Here is a 24,804-nt window from a genome sequence, read left to right as displayed (position 1 = left end):
CACTTACTGCTGGGACACATCTGATGTCAATAAAATTCTGAATGCATGTCACATCCATGCATTTATTTATCCCCTAGCTCCAGATGACAAAAAATCTAGTGCTTCAAATATCAAATATGTTATATTTGGTATACTACTCTGGAAACCACACATATTGACTTGGAAACAGGTAAATGTGAAACCACGCCCAAGAGAAACAGAATGCCCAATTAGTATTAAAAAAAAAAGCACAGTACTTATCAACAAAGCTTCAGCCCATTTGAGATTGATGAAAGTCAATTACCGAACAAAAGGACATTTTCAATTATTCTCAAAGAAAAATTGTTGTTCAATTCTACTTTTAAAAGATAAAACCATTCTTGAAAGAAACTGTAAGGAATTAAAGTTTTAAAAATGTTACTAGAAAAATTTGACTTCCTGGGTCAAGGCAATAATTTCAGAGGGATTCATGCAATCTCAAACGGATCACAAAAGGGTTACTTAATGGATAGAATAAAGTAAATAGGAAATCCTCTCTACTATGCATTAATTTTAGTTTTCAAAGCTGCTACTGTTTACATAAGAGCAAAGTTAATAACATCAAAGCAAAATTAGTATGTTCTTGAGGCATCTGCAGGAATGATACTCCGCTGAGGAATAATTTAGATGTAGGCATGTTTACATGACAAGATAATGGTATTTCACTGATATTTTGGATAATGGTTATTTTAATGGAATTCATAATGCTATTTCAGAATTATAAACCATTTTTCGATTTTAACAGATTTGATAGATTTGAAGCAAAGATACCAAAGGCAGTCATAACAGATGAGAGGGAAAATTGTCTTATCAAAGCATGCTGCACTGGGTAGAGATATGGAAGGAGAATGGCAAGGTAGATTAGACATCATTGACATGGTAACAAAACTTAAATACAATCCAGTCTGCTTGTCTTTCTTTGCAGGCTTTGTAACTAAGTATCAGCTAGGTCAAAGTTGTACCCTGAAGTATTCATTTAACAAATGTACTCAAAGAAATTGAAGATACTCAGAATACATGCATTCAATGGTGCGGAAACTTTGCATTAATAAATGGTGCATTTACATGTTTCTATATGGAAGCTGACTGAGCAAACCTGGCAGTGATCAAAAGATTAGATCTAATATCCTGTTGAATGACCCTACAAAATCTGTCAAGTTGATAAATTTACAATTATACTTACTGCAAAATGTGGCAGGACTTCATCTTGGTCCCCTTCTGAAAACCCAGAGATATCCAATGACTTTGGACGATGGTCAACTACTGAGTGAAAAGGCAGACTCCGACCTCGGCCACGATGTCCCCTGCCTCTACCTCTGTGCCCGCCTCGGCCTCTGGTGTTATGCCCTCTCCCACGAACAGAGGAAAGGATCCCTCGTTTGGCAGCCTGAAACACAAGTGCTAACATTTGACATGCTCTGATTCCTTTTACATGCTAAATGAAAATTACTAACAGAAAACTCAATCTCATTTTCCTTGAAAAGTAAAATCTTTGAATCTGTCATTGAGAGTGTAGCAAGGATAAAGTAACTAACTTCAATAAACACCAAAATGGCCAGTGTTTCAAATCAAATTGTTTGGCACTGAAAAATCAAAAATACTGCGCATGCAGAAATCTAAAAAACAGAAAATGTTGGAAATATTCAGGCCAGGGATTAACGATTCAAGCCCAAGACTGCATCAGAACCAAGATCATTCATCATTGCCAAAAGATACTTGCTGGTTTACTTTATCCTAGACATTAATTCAGTTCTGATGTAAGAGCATGACCCAAAATATCGACTATCCTTCAGCCTCCATGGACGATGCCATATCCACTGACTTCCTCCAATAGTTAATCTCATGCTCCAGATACCAATGTTCTGCAATGTTTTGTCGCTAAACCCCTTCTCAGCTTCAAGTGGTAAATAATTCACTAAGAGTATACTTGGTTCTTAATCCTTTATCAGAGGAAGCATACTCAGCTTCCATTCTGAGGAAAGTTGTCAGAACTTTATCACTAACAACTTATAATTATTCTATAGTAGTGTCCACTTTTGAACTACAAAATGTTAAGTGGAACAGTGCCATTAGAAGATATACAATAGAAAGGAACCACTATGTGGTTTGTTGAGTATATTAAACTAGCATGCAATGCTGCCATCTGGTTTGCTGACTATATTAAACTAGCATGCAATGCTGCCATCTTCTGTAAATTAATATTATTGCAACACAGTTTTTTTTTTGTTTTTGGATCAGTTTGACTTTGTCCTCAAGTTGAAAATAGCAGAAGTATAATGAATAGCCTTGCATCGAGTAAGGTCAGCAGAGATTACACTGGAAACATGAAGGTAAATATTGCAAGTTTTATTTCAGAAGCCTAAACTTAGCTCAAATCCTGAGGAAAGTAAACCATGAAGAGAAAAGCAAACCATAATGCAAAAAGATTCTTTTTTTAAATTAGGAATACTGGATGCACAAACAAGTCATTGAAAACTGAATTTCCTTTACTAAAAATAATCATATTAAAAAGCTCTGGCAATAAATTCTCAATAATATATTTGCTATTTTTATGTGACCACAGCTGGAAAGTGTGCTTTCCCCCTAAAACAAGAACATGATCAATTATGTAAAAGCAGTAAGTATTTAAATACAATTTACAAGACGCAACAGTACAGCACAGGAAGAACCCCTTCTATACACATCTACACCAAGCGCAATGCCAATCTAAGTAATCCTATCTACCTGCCCATAGTCTATATCCCTTTATTCCTCGTGTGTTCATGCATCCAATGGAATGCTTCTATTTAAAATGCTGCTATCCTATCTGTATGCATCACTTCTCCTACAGTAGATGTGATTCCTGACATCTAAAATTTCCTCTGTGAAAAAGGTCTGAATCGCAGATTTCCTTAAAAACATTCTCCCCAAACCTTAAGCCTATGCCCCTGAATATCTGACATATCCACTCTGGGGAAAAGATCATCTCCCTCATCTGTGCCCATCATAATTTTATATACTTCAATCAGGCCATCCCTCAGCCTCTGATACTCCAGAGAAAACAATTCAAGTTTGTCAAACCTCTCCTTATAGCTAATATACTTCAACCTAGGCCTTCGACACCCTCTCCAAAGCTCTTTGGTAATGCATCGACCAGAACTGCACAGAATACTCCATATAGGTGGACTAACTACCGTAGATTCCGGATTTTAAGCTGCTACTTTTTTCCCACATTTTGAACAGCTTTGAACTCTGCGGCCTTTAATCCAGAGCGGCTAATACATTATTTTTTTCATGCCGCCTCGTAAACATTTTGCCTCGTAACAGTAGACCAATAAAATTGATGAGTAGTTCACAGAGGTCCAATGAAATTGTACGATAAATCAAGCGCACTTTCACAACTAAATTATTGTAAATCAGTCATTTGTACTCACCCTCATCAACATGGAAAACACTCGAAGAAAAGCATTGTGCTGCCTTTATGGCAGTTATTTAGTTTATAATATTTTCGCTTAGTAATTCATTTTCTAGTTAAAGTTAGAAGAGTTTTAACTATATTTGTTTTCTGTACTACATCGCGGGATGCTATGACGTCACACCCGGTTTCACCGCGTCTTGTGGGATACCGGTTTGCGATAAACGGGACGACGGGGGTCGAGCGGCGGAGCGAAAACGCTGCTTTTAAATGCCGTTTGCGATAAACGGGAAGGAGGGGGGCGAGCGGCGGAGCGAAAACGCTGCTTTTAAGTTAAAGGCGATCAATAACTTTTCCTGGTAGGCTGCAGTATATATATTTTTTACCAGTCGTTAGGAGATATCGGAATGTTGTTCAGTAAAGAAGTATACGCAACGTATATTTAAAAGTAGCCGCGTTACGGGCACGGTTCGAAAAAAAGCATTTGCAATATGTATTTGTTTTTGTTACCATATGGATTTAATTAAAAGTTAAAAAATCCTCACGTGTAATATCTTTCTGTGTAAATATCTCGTATTACAACGTGGGACACCTGCGGCCGAAAATCCGGTGCGGCCTTTACAAGTAAAAAATTGATTTTATTTCTAAAATTAGAGCCAGCGGCTTTTAATCAGGTGCGCTCTGTAGTCCGGAATCTACGGTAAATTTTTTATACAAAGAAGAAGAAAAAAACTTTGCAAAATAAAGCAAATTGAGATGGATTTAGTTGCCAGAAATAACTTAAAAGCTTGTTAAACTTCAAATTGTTACACTTGTTTTACCTCTAATTGAAGTTCATTATATTTCTTTCGTAGTTCAGTGATATCTTCTCCAGCTTGCACTTTCTTATACAAGTCCAGTTCAGTGTCTAGTAGTTCTCTTTGCATCTATTTAATAAAAATCAGTATTTGTGTAAAGCCAAATTATTCATGGCTATCAGGTAACTGCTGCAAATCAACATGGAAGCAGGATTCTCAAACCAATGTGACTTCCTCAGAAGCTATGCAAAAATTAATTAAGCTTAGGTCTGTTGGGAAAAGAAATTGGGTGGAGGGGGAGAGTGAAACTGATTTCCACTTCAGATAAACGATTTGGACTGAGAACTTTACTAGTAGACAGCAAAATGGACAATTTAGTTCAAACCAGGGAAAAAATAACTCAAAACAAAAAAAAACAGGGAGAAAAAAAGAAAGTGAGTTTGGGCAGCTGGTGTAACTGCAACAAACATATTCAAAATGAGGGGGGAAAAACAGGGTAAATAACATTAACAACAGGAATAAGTTGGACTGGAGCAAGATGTAAATGGAAGAGCAGGATCATACAGGCTTCACTTAACAGTAACCTCTCTTACTCAATGTCAGCAAGACCAAGGAGCTGATTATTGACTTCGGGAAAAAGTTGTGTACAAGAGGTCCATGAGCCAGTCCTCATTGAAGTATCAGAAGTAAAGTTGGCCAGCACTTTTAAATTGCTTAGTGTTATTACTTCAGAGGACCTGTCCTGGGTCCAGCACGAGTGCAATTATGAAGAAAGCACTGCAATGCCTCCAGTTCCTTAGAAGTTTGCAAAGATTTGGCATGACATGTAAAACTGACAGACTTATATATGTGTTCTGACTGGTTGCATTACAGCCTGGTACGGAAACACCAACGCCTTTGAACAGAAAATCCTACAAAAAGTTACGGATATGGTCAATTTGTCATAGGTAAAGCCCTCCCCACGACTGAGCACATTCACATGAAATGCCGTTGCAGGAAAGTAGCATCCATCATCCCACCACCCAAGACATACTCTCTTCTTGCTGTTGTCATCAGGAAGATACAGGAGCATCAGGACTCATACCACCAGGTTCAAGAACAGTTGTTACCCCTGAACAAGCAAGCTCTTGAACCAAAAGAGATAATTTCACTTGCCTCTTCATTGAAATATTCCCATAACCAATGGTCTCACTTTCAAGGACTCATCATCTGTTTCCATATTTATTGCTTACTTATTATTACTTCTTTCTTATAGTATTTGGAAAGTATGTCATCTTTTGCACATTAGTGAATGCCCAAGCTGGTGCTGTCTTTCAGTGATTAAGTTACTGGTTATTATTTTACAGATTTATTGAGTGTGTAAGAAAATAAACCTCAGGGTTGTATACAGTGACATATATGTACTTTGATTACACATTTACTTTGAAGTTTGAATTTACTTTTAACTTTACTTCGGCTGTTCCATGGAGAACTACTGGTTATCATCAAGATTCTTTCACCTCATCTCCACTTTACGTGACTGCATACTAAAACGTGAAGTTGGACACAGGCTGTCTGCCAACAAAACTGGATCTTCAGCTATAAGCCAAGGATGGTTAGAATGAAAAGTTAGACCCATTTTCTTCCATGGGTAAGCCATGTTAAATAAAAAAGACAATTTTAAAAAATACTTCATTATAAAGATTTTAATTAATACCTAGTACTTCCATGATGTTTTGTCCTTTTTTTTAAAAGCAAATTTAATTATCGGAACAATTTTAAGTCTATCTGAGCAATTTTAAAAGTTTGACCACCTATGGTAGGAAGAGCTCAAAAGTAGCAAGCTGACAAAAAGCATCTTCAGATGAGACTGCTGCCAACTGCAAACTTTTGGCTGGCCTTTTGCAACAGGTTAGCACTGGACGGTAAGCACTGTGGACAGCAAGCTTGTTTTGTAGGTTTAGATCCCAGATCATCTAGCCCATTGTTGCATATCCAAGTACTTATTTTGTCTACTGGCTTGTATTTATTTTATTCTTTTTAATTGGTTCTTAAGGCTGTTATAAGCCAGAGGTGGCAATGGGATCAAGCTCCCACTACCAATTTAATGCTCCCAAAGGCGTTCACTTCAAATAACCTCTTGACAACCAAGTCCAGCTCCTGGCCTTCATGTGTGGCTTAGCTAAGCTCGGCGTAACCATTTCTGCTGACAGGAGAAGGGGCAACGGCAGGTTACTGGTGCTTTAAAACCAGTCACTTCGGCAGATGGGGCTCATCAGCTATGATCTCAAAATGGCGGTGCAGGCTCAAAGGGCCGAATGGTCTACTTCTGCACCTATTGTCTATTGTTGTCTATTGAAAACTCTTATCTCAAACCTCTGCTGCCTTGCAGCTATACCCACTCATGGGTAAGGCTTCCGGAGTAAACTCCAAGGGAAAAATCCAGAACTGGAGTCTCTAAGGCAGTCCTACATTGAGTTCAATTCTGACTGGCAACTCCTGCGACACTGCTGGTACCAAACTGCATCAGTCTCTGTCGTTCCTTTGGGTTCATCAGATGTGGGGAGAGGGGGAGCTTGCTACACAAGCAACAGCTCGCTCTCCAAATCATACTGCCCAGGCTTGCATATCTAGTCAGCTAGGACACAATATTCATGGTCAACTCTTCAGACGAAGGCCTCAGCTCGCAATTGTTTTTCAGTATCCAAAAGAAACAAAATTTTGAGATTAAGCTTTTATTAACATTGTTCACTTTTTTCAGGAAACTTTTCAGATAAAGCATGGTTTGCTGAAAATGAATGATTAAATACCATACCTGAGCTTTGGTTTTAATTGTTTTCGGAAGACTCGAGCTTGTTCCACTTGCTTTCAGTTCATCTTGTAGCTTGGTGATAGTCTTAGTTAACGTCTGCAATGTTTTCATGATCTCTGCTTTATCTTCCAATTTCATTTTTTTGTTTTTTTCAAGCTTTGATATCAAGATCTAAACATGGATTCAGAATGTCAAAGAGCGACAAAGAAGTCTAAGCACTATTTTCTCAGACATAAACAACATTTTTGCTAATTAAGCAAGACTTGTGTGTATTCATTCAAGGTTTTGAAAAATCAATGCACAACTTTTAATTGCATGACACAAACAGAAAATACAGCGAAAAACAACTGTGCTGAACCACTTTGCTGCAATAGTAATAGATAAGTAAATGGAAAAAACTGGAAAACCCAGAATCCGAGTACAGCAGAAGCCCATCAGCAATGTGATGCCTTTCAGAAGTTGCTACGGAGAATTTAAAAAAACGCACGCTCGAAAGGACTAAAATGCTTATCTACCACCAATGACTTTCTTAATGATTAGTTACCAGTTGAATTGCAACAGGGCTGTGATTTTTGATATCTACGTCAATGGCCGATTAAAGGTGAAAATTACAGATAACTCAGACATTTGAGATTGATATGAAGATCTGAATGTGTTACAACTACAGATGAAACAAAATGATTGCAAGCATACCTAAAAGTTGCTGAAGGAACTCAGCAGGCCAGGAAGCATCCATGGAAAAAAGTACAGACGACGTGTTGGACTACCCTGCCGAAGGGTTTCGGCCCAAAACATCAACTGTGCTTTTCTCCCCCCACAGACGGTACCTGGCCTGCTGAGTTCCTCCAGCATTTTTTGCGTGTTGCTTAGATTTCAGCACCTGTGCAATTTCTCATTTGCAAACATACCTAAGCAGGATGGATGGAAGATATTTAACTGATGGTGCTGAATACACCCAGGCTGCACCAATACAAAGCTAAAGGAAAAATGATGAACGAACTCAGTCAATCGAGCATTATTTGTGGAAAGAGAATCCAATATTTTGGGTTAGTGCCTCTCTGTAATAAACCTGGAACTGGGCTTTACTGGTTTCATTTCTCCCTACAAAAACTGCCTGTCTGAGTTCTAGACTTTGATTTTTTTTTCCCTCCAGATTCTAGCATACACAGTTTAGGTTATTTACCAAAAGTAAGCAAACTTACACAGAATGAAAAGGCTCCTAAAGTTTACTAACCAAATCTACAAAGTTCATTCAGGAAGATCAGGTTACAATTTCCATTCTAGTGTAAACCAAAACATAATCATACTGAACTTTGGGGAAAGGTTGAAGAATGAAAAGGGACTTAAATTACTTCTGTGACCCTAGCTAGATTAAGAATGGGACCATAATACCAGAATATTTTAAAGGATTGACTCACTTTCTGATGGAGGTCTACAACAGAAATACCTCAGAGTGTGTACGCATGTGTGCTAATAGTAATCTGATTCAGCATGTAGTGCTGAGATAATGCTCATAAATTACACATAAAATGCAAGTATAAATGGAGATCAGTATAATGTACATATTGCTTCTTTTCTTTAAATAAAAGAACATAATTAAATTCTCAAATTACATTGGTCTGTGAAAATAGATACATTTAAACTAAACATTTATCATGACTGTAAGACCACAGCACATAGGAGCAGAATTCGACCATTCTCCTGCCTTCCCTTCGTAACCTTTCAAGCCCTGACCTATCAAGAATCTTTCAACCTCCACCCTAAATACACTCGATGACCTGGCCTCTACAGCTGCACGTGGCAACAAGTTCCACAGCTGCACCACCCGTTGGCTAAAGAAATTTTTCATCTCAGTTCTAAATAGACGACCCCCTATTCTGAGGTTGTACCAGTTGGCCCTAGACTCCTCCACTATAGGAAACATTCTCTCCACATCCACTCTATGAGGCCTTACAATACTTGATAGAGTTCAACCCCCCATTCTTTGGAATTCCGGTGAGTACAAGACAAGAGCCATCAAAAACCTTCAAATGATAAGCCTTTCATTCCTGGAATCATTTTTGTGAACCTCTTTTGAACCATTTCCAACGTCAGCAAATTCATTCTTAGATAATGGGGTCAAAACTGCTCAAAGTACTTCAAATGAGACCTTGCCAATGCCTTAAAAAGCCTCAGCATTACATTCTTGTTATATTCTGGTCCCCTTGAAATGAGTAACATTATGTTTGCCTTCCTCACCACTGACTCAACCTGCAAGTTAACCTTCCGGGAATCCTGCACGACAACGCCCAAGTCCCTTTGTACCAATTCCCCGTTTCGAAAATATCCTGTTCTTCTGTTCCTTCTACCAAAGTGCATGACCTGCACTTCCTGACACTGTATTCCATCTGAAACTTTTGTAGATTCTCTGCATCTGACTAGGTTCTTCTGCAGCCTGCCTACTTCTTCAACACTATCTGCCCCTCCATCTACCTTTATATTATCTGCAAAGTTGGCCACAAAGGCATTAATTTAATCGTTCAATTCATTTACATACAAAGTAAAAAGATGTGGTCCCAGTACTGGCCCTGTGGAACACCACTAGTCACTAGCAGCTCACTTTATTCCCAATCCTTGCTACCTGCCAAACAACTAATGGTTTATCCATGCTAGTTCCTTTCCTGTAATACAATGGGTTCTTACCTTGCTAAGCAATCTCATAGCAGCATCTAGTCAAATGCCTTCTGAAAATCCAAGTACACAACATCCACTGATTGATTCTCCTTTGAATACAATGCTTGTTATTTCTTCAAAGAATTCCAACAGATCTGTCAGGCAAGGATTTCCCTTGAGGAAACCATGCTGACCATGGTCCTTTTTACCATGTGCCTTCAAGTACCCAGAAACCTCATCCTTAACAATCCACTCCAGCATCTTCCCAACCACTGATGTCAGACTAACAGGATCTATAATTTCCTTTCTTCTGAATCCTTCCTCTCTTGAATAGTGGAGTGCCATTTGCAATTTTCAGTCTTCTGGAACCATGCCAGAATCTAGTGATTCTTGAAAGATCATACCTATTGCCTCCACAATTTCTTCAGCTACTTCTTTCAGAACCCTGGGGCGTAGTCCATCTGGTCCAAATGACTTATCTATTTTCAGATCTTTCGTTTCCCGAACAACTTCACCCCAATAGTAACAACTGCAGTCACTTCTGTCCCGACACTTTCGAATTTCTGGCATACTGTTGGTGTCTTCCACAGTGAAGTGTGATGCAAAATATTCAGTTCACCTGCCATTTCCTAGTACCCCATTACTATCTCTCCAGTGCTATTTTCCAGTGCCTCTTTTACTCTTCACATAAATGAAAAAAACTTTTGGAATCCTCTTTGATATTATTGGCTAGCTTGTCAGCCATGGTTACATCATCCTGACTTTAGAATACTTCGTTACGTACCCATCCTGTGCCTTCCAAATTTCTTTCAGAAACTCCAGCCATCGCTGTTCTGCCATAATCTCTGCTGGTGTCCCCTTCCATTCAACTTTGACAAGCTCCTCTCTCATGCCTCTATATTCCACTGTAATACTAATATATTTGACTTTAGTTTCTTCCTCTCAAATTACAGGGTGAATTCTATCATACTATGATTACTGCCTCCTAAGGGTTCTTTTACTTTAAACTCCCACATCAAATCTGGCTCAATTGCATAGGCATTCTACAAATTCTCTCTCTTGGGACCCAAACTCAGCACCAATCTGATTTTCCCGTCTATCTGCATACTGAAATCCCCCGTGACTATTGCAACATTGCTCATTTGATATGCATCTTCTAACTCCTGTTGCAATTTGTAGCCCACATCCTGGATACTGTTCAGATGCCTATATCAGGGTCTTTTTACCCTTGCACTTCCTTAACTCTACCCACAAGGATTCTACACCTTCTGTCCTATGGCACCTCTTTCTAAAAATTTGATTTTTTTTAAACTAAAAGAGCCACACCACCTCACCCCCTCTGCCTACCTGCTTATTCTTTCGATATAATGTGCATCCTTGGATGTTAAGCTCCCAAGTATAAACTTCGTTCAGTTGTGACTCAGTGATGCCCACATTATACCTGCCAATCTTTAACTGCGCCACATCATCTATCTTATTCTGTATACTGTGACATTCAGTATGTTTAGTCCTGTATTCGTCATTATTTCTGACTTTTCCCATTACACTACAAGTCATCCCACTGACTGCAATTTTGCCTGTCCTTCCTGATGCTCTCACTAAACACTGCCTCTGCTTGTATACCAACTGCCCCATTCTCAGCCCTTTCACTTGGTTTCCCATCCTCTGACAACAGTAAGCATCTTGCTACACAATGCACAAGTTACGATGAGAACAAATCAGAGGGAAATACTTTGATCTAACAAAAACTAAATACCTTCTGGGTATCTATGTGTTTTGCCAAAATTTCATGTTTCTTTTTTCTTACATCTTGTTGAAGTCGAAGTGTATCCTGTAAAATAATAAACATGCGAGAATCCTGGTCAAATAGAATACTGTACAGAAAAGTCCCAAAGGATTTTAAATGGGGAAAAAATACAAACATTAGTTAATTTTCACCTGTTTCTTTTTGCGGAAAAAAATGTATTCATGTAATATTAGGTTAGCCAAAAATGATTGGCAAGATTGAGCATTATTTAATTTGTCCTGGATTATATGAAAACAGCAGTAGTAAAGGAGAAAATTACAATCTACTCAAGTGAAATGCATTCAGGATCCCTTTTATTTACACAAATAATTTCTTGATCAATAATATTCTTTGCCATTTCCTGTGCATTTTAAAGATACACATTACTTGTAAACTCAATGTGTTAAACATTAGTCACCTGTTTACTACCATAACTTTTAATATTATTTCTGAACCTACCACAGCCTACTCACATTCATGTCCTTATAGAGTATTTGCTTTATTCAAATTTAAGATCCTAGATTCTAATTGAATTAAATCACTTTTTTAAAAAAACATAAAACAATCATATTGTGTTGATGTTCACCCAAGGGCTTTATAATTACCAGCTCATCAATTAACACTACCTCATGACACAATGTTACATCTAAAATAACTGTTCCTTCAATATAATGATCTAGAAAGTCAAGAAAAAACAAAATGTGCGCTTTTCTCAGTATTGATGAAGCGCCTTTTACCTGTAATGTGAACTTCCCATTCAACAGATACTGACTTGCTGTGTATTTAAACTAGAAAACCATCTTTTATACATTCCATGAATTTACCCTCCATACAATTGATGTTCCTTGTTTACCAAATCTAAATATACAAGTCCCTATTTTTCTTGTATTTATCCTTCGATTTTTGAACTACTATTCTACCTTTCTACTGCATTCATAATGTTATCCACATACTGCCTCCTTTTCCCACTTCATCTATCTATTCTAAAAGTATCCTAATGATTCAAATCCCAACCTTGGTTACATTGCAACCACAGCTTTGTAATAGCAATTAATACAGACCCATTTATTTCTATTTGTGACCTTAAATTGTCTATCTAAAGTATGCCATGCACTTTCCAGGTAGAGGTTTCAATTTTGAACTTAAGCATTTTTTCTGCATTCATTTAATTGGAGGTACTAAATATTTCTAACTTTATGTACATTTTTTATTCCTGATAAATTTAACATTTTGCTACCAGTACTATTGATTTGACCATTTCTTGAAACTATTAAAATGTTTGCTCACCTTGCTATCTTTTGACCATTTAATAGCTAAATAAAAGTGCAACAGCACCAGAGAACTCAAATCAATGATGGAAAAAAAAACAAAGGATTTCACAACATACAATTCTGTTGAACTCAAGTTAATTCTTTGCTGAAAACCTGAAACAATCACGTTTGCTATTAAATTCATATAATCAAACTTTAATTTTCAATCTAGAAAAATTCACTTGCCAGATAAGTATGATTAATTTTATGGACACAAGTTACAGAATGCACAATTATCATAAACTCAACAAACCTGTTTCTTTTTTGGTGCCTCTGCAGATTCTGATGAAACAGTACCTAATTTTTGCACTGCCTTTAGGGCAGCAGGATTGTAGACTGTTTTTGTAAGACCTGTTGTAGTTGACAATACCTGCAGCACAAAAATATTTTTTTTAAACTGTAAAAAGATTGTGGTCAAGATCATACAGAGGGTTTTATAAGAAGTTTTAACTTCAAATAATGTTATGTCAGATGCAATCCTAAATATCATTTTGTGCTCAAAGACTGAAAATGGAATGAACCTTGGACACCAGTGCACAACTATAATTAACTGAATGAACCGTACCTTTTCAGTCGGAGCTGGTTCTGTGTGTTTAGTTGCAAATCCCAATCGATCTTTAATAGACAACTTATTTGCATTCTGAATAAAAAATAAAGTAATTAATTAGTGACATATTCCTTCATGTTCTTCGATATACCACATCTACTCAAAGGCTGATTTCATCATTCAACAATAAAATCACTCATGGACATTTCAATTTTGAAGGTCTATTACCTGTTCAGTTCTCATTACAAGGCATTAAATTAGTTCCTTAAGATAAGCCATACAATACGTTACATTTTACTGGGGCATTTACAATTTATATTTTTGGCTCCAATACTGAATTGCAGCAATGTAATTAAGGTATAGGAGGAAGGGAAATAAAACAGCCTAAAATAAAATGAGTAAGAAAAATCGAATGATTACGTAGTTTCCTTCTATTACTCTAGATAAAACACATTCACTTTTATCTTTTGTCCATGAAAACTGAGATCAAAAACTACAATTCTATCAAGGATCATTGAGAGAGAAAATAATAATTCCCTCACAATAATAAAAGATTACATTTAGTCTTTAAGGCCCAAATCGTTAAACTATTTTACCACTGGCAGGAGGTTGTAAAAAATATGCAACTCTAAACCACAAACGGGGTTTTCAATCAGGATTTCTGAACCAAGGCACATGTACATCATATCTTTATGGAGAAAAAAATCCTCCCTGTTACAAACTGAATTCCTTCAAGTTAGAAATTATTTTTCCCCCAATAGGAATGATTTTATGCTTCAACATATCTGCACATCATCAAAATCTGAAATTTTGCAGGAACAATACTCTTAGTCTTCATGATCTGACAATGGAGTTAAGCCTATATCTGAAATTAACTACAACACTTGCTGCTTAATGTGGACTTGTACATTCTTCAAATTCTCCAGAGCTAACAAGTCTTAACGCTACATTGCTTGAATAAATCAGAAAAAATATATTAAAATATTTAGTTCCACATTATTGACAAGGCAAAATATTCTCAACTATTTGCAATACAATAGCAATAAATCCCCAGCATTTTGAATTAAGACAGATTTTAAGTAAACAAGAAAGCATAAACATTCACAAACAAGAGAAAATCTGAAGTTGCCAGATATCCAAGCTACGCGCACACAAAATGCAGGAGGAAGTCAGCAGGCCAGGCAGCATCCATGGATAAAAAAAGAGTACAGTCAACATTTTGGACCAAGACCCTTCATCAAGATGGGGAAAAAACGATGACAAGTAGAATTAAAAGGTTGGGAGGGGGTAGAGGGAGAAACACAAGGTGATAGGTGAAAATGAGAGGGGGAGGTGTGAAGTAAAGAGCTGGGAAGTTGAACAGAAAGAGATACAGGACTGGAGAAGAGGGAATTTAATAGGAGAGAACAGAAGGCCATGGAAGAAAGAAAAGGGGGTGGGACACCAGAGAAGTGATGGGCAGGCAAGGAGATAAGGTGAGAGAGGTAAAAGGAGATTGAGAATGGTGGGGTAGGGGGGGTGGGGTGGGCACGTATTACCAGAAGTTTGAGAAATCAATGTTCAAGCCATCAGGTTGGATGCTATCCAGACAGAATATAAGGTGTTGTTCCTCCAACATGAGTGTGGCCTCATTGCGATAGTTACAGAAGACCATGGATTGACATATCAGAATGGAATGGGAAGTGGAATTAAAATGGGGGCTACTGAGAGATCCCACTTTTTTCTGGCAGTACTCAGCGAAGCTGTCTTCCAATCTATGTCAGGAGGCCACACTGGGAGCACCACTAGGCAAAAGTATATGACCCCAGCAGACGCACAGGTAAAGTATTGCGTCACCTAGAATGACTGTTTGGGGCCCTGAATGGTAGAGAGGGAGGAGGTATAGGGGCAGGTGCTGCACTTGTTCCATTTACAAGGATAAGTGCCAGGAGGGAAATCACTGGGGAGGAACGAATGGACAAGGAGTCACATAGGGAGCGATCCCTGCGGAAAGCAGAAAGTGGTGGGGGGGGCGGGGTAAGGGAAAGATATGCTTGGTGGTGGGATCCCATTGGAGCTGGTGCAAGTTGCGGAGAATAATGTACTCAATGTGGAGGCAGGCGGCTGTTGGGGTGGTAAGTGAGTACATGAGGAACATAAACCCTGGTAGGGTGGTGGGAGGATGGGGCGAGAGCAAATGTGTATGAAATGGAAGAGATGCAGTTGAGGGCAGCGTTGATGATGGAGGAAGGCAAGCCCCTTTCTTTGAAGGAGGACAAATTGAGAAAAGGGGATGGCATTTTTACAAGTAACAGAGTGGGCAGTGGTATAGTCCAGGTAGCTGTGAGAGTCTGTGTGTTTATAATAGACATCAGAAGATAAGCTGTCTCCAAAGACAGCGAAAGAGAGATTAAGAAAGGGGAGGGGGGTGTCAGAAATGAACCAGGCAAATGTGAGGGTAGGGTGGAAGTTGGAGGCAAAGAGGATGAAGTCAATGAACTCCGCGTGGGTGCAGGAAGAGGCACGAATGCAGTCGTCGATGTAGCATAGGAAAAGTAGGGAGCAGTGACCAGAGTAGGCTTGGAACAAAGACTGTTCCATGTTGCCAACAAAAAGGCAGACATGGTTGGGACCTGTGTAAGCGCCCATGGCAAATATGTTTTGTTTGAAGGAAGTGGGAGGACCCAAGGAGAAATTATTAGGAGTGAGGACAAGTTCCATTAGACAGATGAGAAAAGTTTCATTGTGAAAGTCTGATGAATATTGGTGCAGGAGAAGCATTAACAAAGATTATAGCAAATGTCAAAGTAATGCAAAAATTCTTTTGAATAACATGTAAAACATTTTATTAATGACAACACCTACTAATGAGCATGTAGATATTAAGAAAGAGAATGTGCTGGAACTTTTGGAAAGCATCAAGTTGGATAAATCGCCGGGACCAGATGAGATGTACCCCAGGCTACTGTGGGAGGTGAGGGAGGAGATTACTGAGCCTCTGGCGACGATCTTTGCATCATCAATGGGGACGGGAGAGGTTCTGGAGGATTGGAGAGTTGCGAATGTTGTTCTCTTATTGAAGAAAGGGAGTAGAGATAGCCCAGGAAATTATAGACCACTGAGTCTTAATTCAGTGGTAGGTAAGCTGAAGGAGAAGATCCGGAGAGGCAGGATTTATGAACATTTGGAGAGGCATCATATGATCAGGAATAGTCAGCATGGCTTTGTCAAAGGCAGGTCGTGCCTTATGAGCCTGATTGAATTTTTTTGAGGATGTGACTAAACATATTGATGAAGGTAGAGCAGTAGATGAAGTGTATATGGATTTCAGCAAGGTATTTGATAAGGTACCTCATGAGGCTTATTGAGAAAATAAGGAGGCATGGGATCCAAGGGGACATTGCTTTGTGGATCCAGAACTGGCTTGTCCACAGAAGGACAAGAGTGGTTGCAGACGGGTCATAGTCTGCATGGAAATCGGTCACCAGTGGTATGCCTCAGGGATCTGTTCTGGGATTTTTATAAGTGACCTGGATGGGGAAGTGGAGCGATGGGTTAGTAAGTTTGTTGATGACACAAAGGTTGGGGGTGTTGTGGATAGTGTGGAGGGCTGTCAGAGGTTACAGCGGGACACTGATAGGATGCAAAACTGGGCTGAGAAGTGGCATATGGAGTTCAACCCAGATAAGTGTGAAGTGGTTCATTTTGGTAGGTCAGATATGATGGCAGAATATAGCATTAATGGCAAGACTCCGGGCTGTGTGGAGGATCAGAGGGATCTTGAGGTCTGAGTCCATAGGACACTCAAAGCAGCTGTGCAGGTTGACTCTGTGGTTAAGGCGGTATACGGTGCATTGGCCTTCATCAATCGTGGAATTGAATTTAGGAGCCGAGAGGTAATGTTGCAGCTATATAGGACCCTGGTCAGACCCCACTTGGAGTACTGTGCTCAGTTCTGGTCGCCTCACTACAGGAAGGATGTTGAAACCATAGAAAGGATGCAGAGGAGACTTACAAGGATGTTGCCTGGATTAGGGAGCATGCCTTATGAAAAAAGGTTAAGTGAACTCGGCCTTTTCTCCTTGGAGCGACAGAGGATGAGAGGTGACCTGATAGAGGTATGCAAGATGATGTGAGGCATAGATCGTGCAGATAGTTGGAGGCTTTTTACCAGGGCTGAAATGGCTGCCACAAGAGGGCACAGATTTAAGGTGCTGGGAAGTAGGTACAGAGGAGATGTCAGGGTTTAAGTTTTTTTATGCAGAGTGGTGAGTACGTGGAATGGGCTGCTGGCAAAGGTGGTGGAGTTGGATACGATGGGGTCTTTTAAGAGACTTTTGGATAAGTACATAGAGCTTAGAAAGAGAGAGGAATATGGGTAACCCTAGTAATTTGTAAGGTAGGGACATGTTCGGCACAACTTTGTGGGCGAAAGGGCCTGTATTGTGCTGTAGGTTTTTTATGTTCTTGTGACAGGAAAACCACAGAGCTAAGTCTCAGCAAACTAGAAGTTTACTGTGTGAAGAATTTACCTAATATTTAAAGGGGATACGAGAAAGGAAATTGTTCAGAGAAATAGTTATACAAAATCTGTGGAGTCTAAACAACTAGAGTAGAATTCATAGGAAAGGACAAAAAAAATTAAAATAACATTTTTTTAACTGTACACACCTGAATGCTGGCTATGGGAATGACCTGAGTTTGCGTAGGTTCCATATTTCCTTCTGGTAAAGGACCCAATCTGTCCTTTACTGATTGTTTGATAACTGCAAATGAGGACTGTTTAACTGGCTGCTGCAGTCCACAAGCCACCTTGAAAGAGAAATGGTGAAAAAAATCTTTGAAAGTAAACACAATGCAACTAGCATCGTTTAATGACAACTAATCAGCAGCAAAAGGCTCACAATTTAGTGCTTTGAAATATTAGTGTACATTTATGGCCCTTGTGTCTGGTTAGCAGTCAGTATTCAATATCAACAGAAGTAAGCCAAAATGTGGTCAACTTGTAACAATACTTCATTTCTCACTGAGTTGATTGCAAGCTTTTGTCAACACAAAAAATGTTGACATGATGAACATTTACTTTATCTGTGCACTGCGTTTATCAAGTACTCTTGTGATCATATTTCACTCTAGAAAGACAATACCTCAATGACAAATGCTGATGAATGCTATTCTTTAACCTGTATAGAGTTGAGAAAGGGATCCAAACCTGAATAACATGATTTAGTTCTTAAGACTGAGAAAAAGTCTATCACAAATAAAAGGTTCATCACCATATTGCCTTTCACTCAAAACATTAAAGTTGATCACTTAGAGCTGGGGTTAGTCTTATGGGCAGATCAACAAAGGTCTTATTGAATGAGAAGCTTGAGGGGCCAAGTGCCCTAATCCTGATCCTGTTTTTTTATGTTCTAATCTGAGAAAGGAAACACTGACGAAGACTACAGAAGTTCCAGACTGTTGAGCAATATTGGTATCTGCGTTCTTCATGGGCTATATTTTTTAGTTGTTCTATCAACATGATTGTACTTTGAAATATGAATGCTCTGGTGCTAAAATGTAGTTTATGTTAATGCCTATTATCATCAATTCACTTAACCCTTCAATTTAGGATTTATCTATCAGAGGCAAGAGTGCAAAAAAAAGTTTTCTTAGAAGAAAACAGCAATTTCCATAGAACAGGTCAAAATCTGTGGACAAATGCAGATGATAGAGGAGGAAAGGGACAGTTTATAAAGCTCAACTCTGAATGGCTGAAAAGCTAACACTCTCTCATCCTTCCCACACTTGTGCACTGCAATCTTAAAAAAGTTTTGATCACAGGAAGTGGCTATTTAGCTAATCACAGTCACTATTAGTGCAATCTAAAACAACTTCGCTGTCATTTTTTCTATAAACTATGTCTTAACTAATTTCAAATGTTTATTAGTCATGAAGAAATTCAATATTGTGTATGCAGTAGCTCTACATTTTCAGACAAAACTATATCAACATTCATTTATTATAGGCATTCAAAAAGTATTGAAATCCGTACTACTTCTGACAACCCATATTTTGCAAAAAAGGTAATTATATTTACTACCTGTTGATTTGAAGTTGTCTTTTGCTGAGAATTGCTTTCCCGATGCCAGTATACCTTGATGAATCGATTATTAAGCACTGCCTCTGTACTCGAGATTGCCCTCTTTGCTTCTTCGGGCAATGCAAATTGAATAAGGGCACCCTCTAAATCACCTTGATAAGCAACCTTAGAAAAGTCAATCAATAGATTTAAGCAAAACTTCAATCTACTCATGAATCAAAATATAGCAAAATAAAAATCAACTTTCCAGAACAGTAACAGCAGGCTTGCATAATCAGACTATTCAAGAAGGTAACTTGCCTACATACGGCAGATCAACTAATTCGATTTTCTTTCATTCATTTTGAAGAGATAGGGAAAGATGACACATGATATTTCACAATTACTGAAATTCTTAACCACCATCTTCTTTTCCATTCAAGAATAGAAATTTAAATTTAATGCAAACAAGCATGAGGTGTTCCACTTTGGTAGGATCAACCAGGGTAGGCCTTAAACAGTGAATGGAAGGGCACTAGAACTGAGGGATCTAGGAATATACAACCATAATTAATTGAAAGTGGCATCACAGGTAGATGAGGTTGTAAAGAAAACTTTTGGAACATTGGCCTTGATAAATCATGGTGAAGTTGTATAAGATGTTGATAAGGACTAATTTGGAGTAATGTCATTTGGTCATTTATCTACAGGAAAGATTGAGTAAGATGGAAAGAGTACACAGAAAGTTTGCAGGATGTTGCCAGGACTGAAGGACCTGAGATACAAGGAAAGGTTGAATAGGTTTGAACTTCATTTCCTAGAACATAGAAGATTGAGGGGAGATTTGATACAGATATACAAAATTATGTGGAGCATGAGGGGTAAATGCAAGCAGGCTTTTTCCACTGAGGTTCAGTGAGACTACAACAAGAGGTTATGAGTTAAGAGTGAAAGGTGAAATGTTACAGGGGAACATCTTCACTCAGGAGATGATAAGAGTGTGGAATGAGCTGCTAGCACTAGTGGTTGATTTGATTTCTGTTTCCATGTTTAAGAAAAGTTTGGATAGGTACATGGATGGGTGAGGTATGGAGGGCTATGGTCCAGGTGCAGGCAAATGGGACTAGGCCACTGTAGTATAATCTACAGTATTGTGCAAAAGTCTGAGGAAACCTAGATTTTTAATATAACTTTTATATGAATATAAATTGCTTTAGATGTTTATTTTTTACCTTCTGCATTAATGTGTCAGTAGAAAAGAGCAAAATTTAGATTTCTAAACATTTAATTTTCCAGAAAATTGAATGTTAAAGTAATAGACCTCTTTTCAAATAATAATTTGATTACTTTGTAGGTATATAGCCCAGTGCATGATTAAACAAAGGGCACAAACCAGAATGCAAATGGTCAATGACATAATGAGTTCATGAATGAATTGAACTGATTAATTGAAGCAGAAACGTTTGTAGAAGGATCAAACTGGGCAAAGGACAATCAAACTAAAAGGTTAGGATGTGGCAGATGTGACAGTTTAACCTTCAAATCATCAATTCTTACACAATGATAAGAGTGAGTAAAAGCAACAATCCACAAGTTGGTCACCCTGCATCAGCAAGGTCTCCCTTGATCCTATTACAAGAAGGGACAAAAATATTACTAAGACAAATGTAACCACTACTTTATAAAATATTTTTAAAACAGAAAGATCAGAAAATCTTGATGCAAAATGTGTATAGAGGCAAAGAATGGGCTGTTGGGAGATGAAATCAACTCAAACACTGGTCATGTTTCTGTTGCTACAAAGCAGTAGGGCATTGGCAAAGTGAAAGTACTGCTTGTTACACTCTTAAAATACTTTTTTCTCAGCACACCAAGGGAAAGCACACTTAAATCACATAGGTTAAGACAGCTAGCAATAACATAACAGAAAATGAAAAAATGCAAAATTTAGCTCAATTTCTGCAAGATTTAAATGATTCCTTGTTGGCAGTAGGTAATCAATGAACAATATTGACTGTGCATTAAAGTTTATAAACAGATAGATGTTCCAAATAATTATTGGCCATTTATCTGAAACATTTGCACTGGAGTAGATTTTAAGAATCTCAAATTGAGAGGAAAAAAATAACAAATTTAGAAGTATAGTATATTTAATAGCAACAAGAGCATTTCTCAAAATGGACAATGTGAAGATCAACAAATCTCAGAATTCTTTGAGGATACATAGCAAATTGCAGTGCTGATGTGAAGTGACCCAGGAAAGCCTTGAAAGCCTTGGAAATTGATCAATGATTACCAAGCGCTAATCGTTTAGAAGAGAGAAAGCAGAAGTGGGACTTCTAATGCTAAGATTTTGCACAGATGCTGTTCATGATTAGTGATTTTCCTCAAGGTTCAGCTCTAGCTTCCAAATTCAACGAAAGCATACTTGTAAAGAAAGATTTCCGATAAAGAGATAAATTTCAATGGATTCAAGTTTTACATTGAAATAGATTGTTTTGGATCATATTAGGTGCTAGACAATTTCACTCAATTAGACACAAAGTTGTAGAACAGGTGTGGTCACACAATTTTTTAAAAATGCCAATTTCCAAAATGAATATAATTCAGCATGTTCTTCTAATTGCTACCATCAGTGGTGAAGGAGCCTGAAGACGCATGCTCAAATGTTTCAAGAAGTTCTTCATCCCCTCCACCATCAGATTTCTGAATAGACAACCTTCAAACACTACCTCATTATTTTTTCTTCTCATTTTTCACTATTTACTTAATTTAATTTTATACACACGTTTATTAATATAATTTATAGGTATTTTCTGATATATTGCTATGTATTGCTGCCACAAAACAAGAAGTTTCAGGACATACGCTTGTGATATTTAACCTGATCCTGACACATTTTTTAAAAACCCAATTTTGCCAGCAACCATTTACTGAGTTAACCGTTTGAGCTAGTTATAATTGAGTTCATTCACAGTACATTCCCAATTTTGCATAACAATTAACCAAGGTCTCCACAATGGATTGCAATTTAATAGCACTGTCATACTTGAAAGATTCTGGATGAAAATAGAAACAGACTTGGCAGTGAAGCCTTTTAGAATTTTTTTCTTGCATCCCTACCTGCAGATTTACAATTGTTCCAAATTTGCTGAAGTGTTCATTAAGCTTGCTGATATTATTTAACTCCTGTGGAACCTTCCGAAGCTCCAGCTTGGTGTTTTCGATTCCATACTGTGGTTTCTTTTGAAACCCTTGGTTATTTGCTTTGTTGAAATTCGGCCTGTTGAAGTAGTAACATCAAGTTAATCTATATACTCCCATATTACCAGGATAAAAGTCATAGTTCACTTTATATGAATTTCAACTGAAGGTCAAGATATACTAAATGAAAAGCTTAGTAGTTTTGCCAATTAAAATTCATGTATTTTGACATTCAGACTGTTTAAAATTGAATGCATGCATACAAGGGTTACCATCTTAGAATCAGATTTCCAAAGTCTTATGATGCACCACCATATCTTGTTTTTCTTTCATAGATCCAGAAAACCGATAGAAAGAAAAAAGTGGGTTCCACAGTGATACTTCATCAGACCTCTTCCTAAAATACATTGTTTGCAAAATATACCTGAGCCCATCCCTATAACCCTCAGCAATGCAGAGACAACCTATACAGCGTGTCCCTGAGTTACGAATGTCTGACTTATGAACGGCCTACCATAAAGCCTATTATATTAAAAATTCATCGGCTCATAACCCCATCCCTGATATATATAGTTTTTATACCCCCGTCCTTTTTTCTCTCAATCTCTGCCCATCACTCTGCCTGTTCTCCATCTCCCTCTGGTGCTCCCCTCCCCCTTTCTTTCTCCCTAGGCCTCCCATCCCATGATCCTTTCCCTTCTCCAGCTTGGTATCACTTTTGCCAATCACCTTTCCAGCTCTCAGCTTCACCCACCCCCTCTGGTCTTCTCCTATCATTTCGCATACCTCCCTTCCCTTCCCCCCCCCCCTTCAAATCTTTTGCTATCTTTCCTCTCAATTAGTCCTGACGAAGGGTCTCAGCCCGAAACATCGACAGTGCTTCTCCCTACAGATGATGCCTGGCCTGCTGCGTTCCACCAGCATTTTGTGTTAGTTAAGTATTGTTAAAATTATTTGATACAGCTGAGGCCACAGCTGGACTTCAGTTTTGGTCTTATTTTAAAGGATATACCAGGATTAGAGGCAGTTCACAACAGATTAACTTGGCTAATTCTTAACCCTTTGGGGGTTAGGATTAACGATTTTATTGAAACTTTAAGGGGAATGATAAGGTGGAAAAATCTTGAACAAGGGGAGATAGTTACAAGATTGCAGGGCTGGTTAAACAAAACTGAAGTGTAAAGGAACTATCTTTCATAAAATGGGAAATCTTTGGAATCAGGGTAATGGGAAACTGATATAGAGACTAGATTTAGAGCAGTTTGGCTATGCTCGTATTGTGAAATTTTGGGACTAAATGGTCTGCTTCTGCTATTTTCTTAAGCTCTACAACTCATCATCCAGAAATCATCTAACAAAAGTTCATTGCACTTTTTAACAACAAATATTTTTAAACTAACTAAACCTATCCACAATACTCCAGGTATGATTTCACCAAGACTATATACAACTTTAGTAAGACAGTGTTACTCCAGTACTCGAATCCTCTCGTAATAGAAGCTGACAAGCAAATGCTTTGCCAAATGCATTCTTCTTCTGCAAGTTAGCTGAACCTAATGTAAAGGGGCATCTAGGTCCCTTTGACCATCAACATTTAACAGACTATCACCATTTGAAATAAAACAGTACACCGAAACTGGGTCAGATGATGTCCCTGGTTGTGTCCTTAGAGCCTACACAGATCAGCTAACAGGAATATTTGCAGATATTTTTAACCTCTTCCTGCTTCAATCTGCAGGTCCCACCTGCTTTAAGATCACTATTATCCTGGTGCCCAAGAAAAACAAGGTAATGCACCTTATGACTACCATCCTGCGGCAATACTACCCTCTATAATGAGGAGCTTTGAGGGACTGGTCATGGCCTGCATTAACTCTAGCCTCTCAGACAACCTCACCCCACTACAATTTGCCTACTGCCAAAGCAGGTCTACTGCAGATGCCATCACCATGGCCCTACATTCATCTTTACAGCACCAAGACAGTCAGACACCTATAATTCAAATCAAATTCATTTGCTAACTCCTGGATGTGGGACTTAACACTTCTCTTTGCAACTGGATTCTTGACTTCCTGACCAACAGACCACAATAAAGGATGGGCAGCAACACCACCACGATTATTCACCTAGCAGTGACCCATGTCCTCAGCCTCCTACTTTACTTACTGTACAGTCACGTCTGCATGGTCAGATTTTACACTAACTCCTACTTGGTGTTTGTAGATGATACCACCATAGTGGGTGAATTCTCAAAAACAATGC

At 38.3% G+C, this 24,804-nt stretch overlaps 1 protein-coding gene across 7 annotated transcripts in view; it reads right to left on the bottom strand.

Moving 5' to 3' along the window:
* rbm26 (RNA binding motif protein 26) overlaps window positions 1–24,804 on the bottom strand; it is a 158,434-nt gene that overhangs the window by 45,958 nt on the left and 87,672 nt on the right. For all 7 annotated transcript variants that reach the window (XR_012096112.1, XM_073027487.1, XM_073027470.1 and 4 more), the window contains 9 exons: window positions 22,462–22,621; window positions 19,360–19,524; window positions 17,946–18,086; window positions 13,314–13,388; window positions 13,002–13,118; window positions 11,409–11,483; window positions 7,004–7,171; window positions 4,234–4,338; window positions 1,202–1,405 (listed from right to left, as the gene is read on the bottom strand). Coding sequence is in view for 6 of the 7 variants with exons in the window: in XM_073027487.1 (XP_072883588.1) it covers window positions 1,202–1,405; window positions 4,234–4,338; window positions 7,004–7,171; window positions 11,409–11,483; window positions 13,002–13,118; window positions 13,314–13,388; window positions 17,946–18,086; window positions 19,360–19,524; window positions 22,462–22,621 (1,210 nt within the window). In the remaining variant the exon portion in view is untranslated. The remainder of the gene's footprint in view (window positions 1–1,201; window positions 1,406–4,233; window positions 4,339–7,003; window positions 7,172–11,408; window positions 11,484–13,001; window positions 13,119–13,313; window positions 13,389–17,945; window positions 18,087–19,359; window positions 19,525–22,461; window positions 22,622–24,804) is intronic.

This window comes from Hemitrygon akajei, chromosome 2 (assembly GCF_048418815.1).
Source record: "Hemitrygon akajei chromosome 2, sHemAka1.3, whole genome shotgun sequence".
NCBI lineage: Eukaryota > Metazoa > Chordata > Chondrichthyes > Myliobatiformes > Dasyatidae > Hemitrygon > Hemitrygon akajei.
The sequence above is the reverse complement of the archived record's forward strand: the minus strand, read 5'-3'. Positions and strand labels throughout refer to the sequence as shown.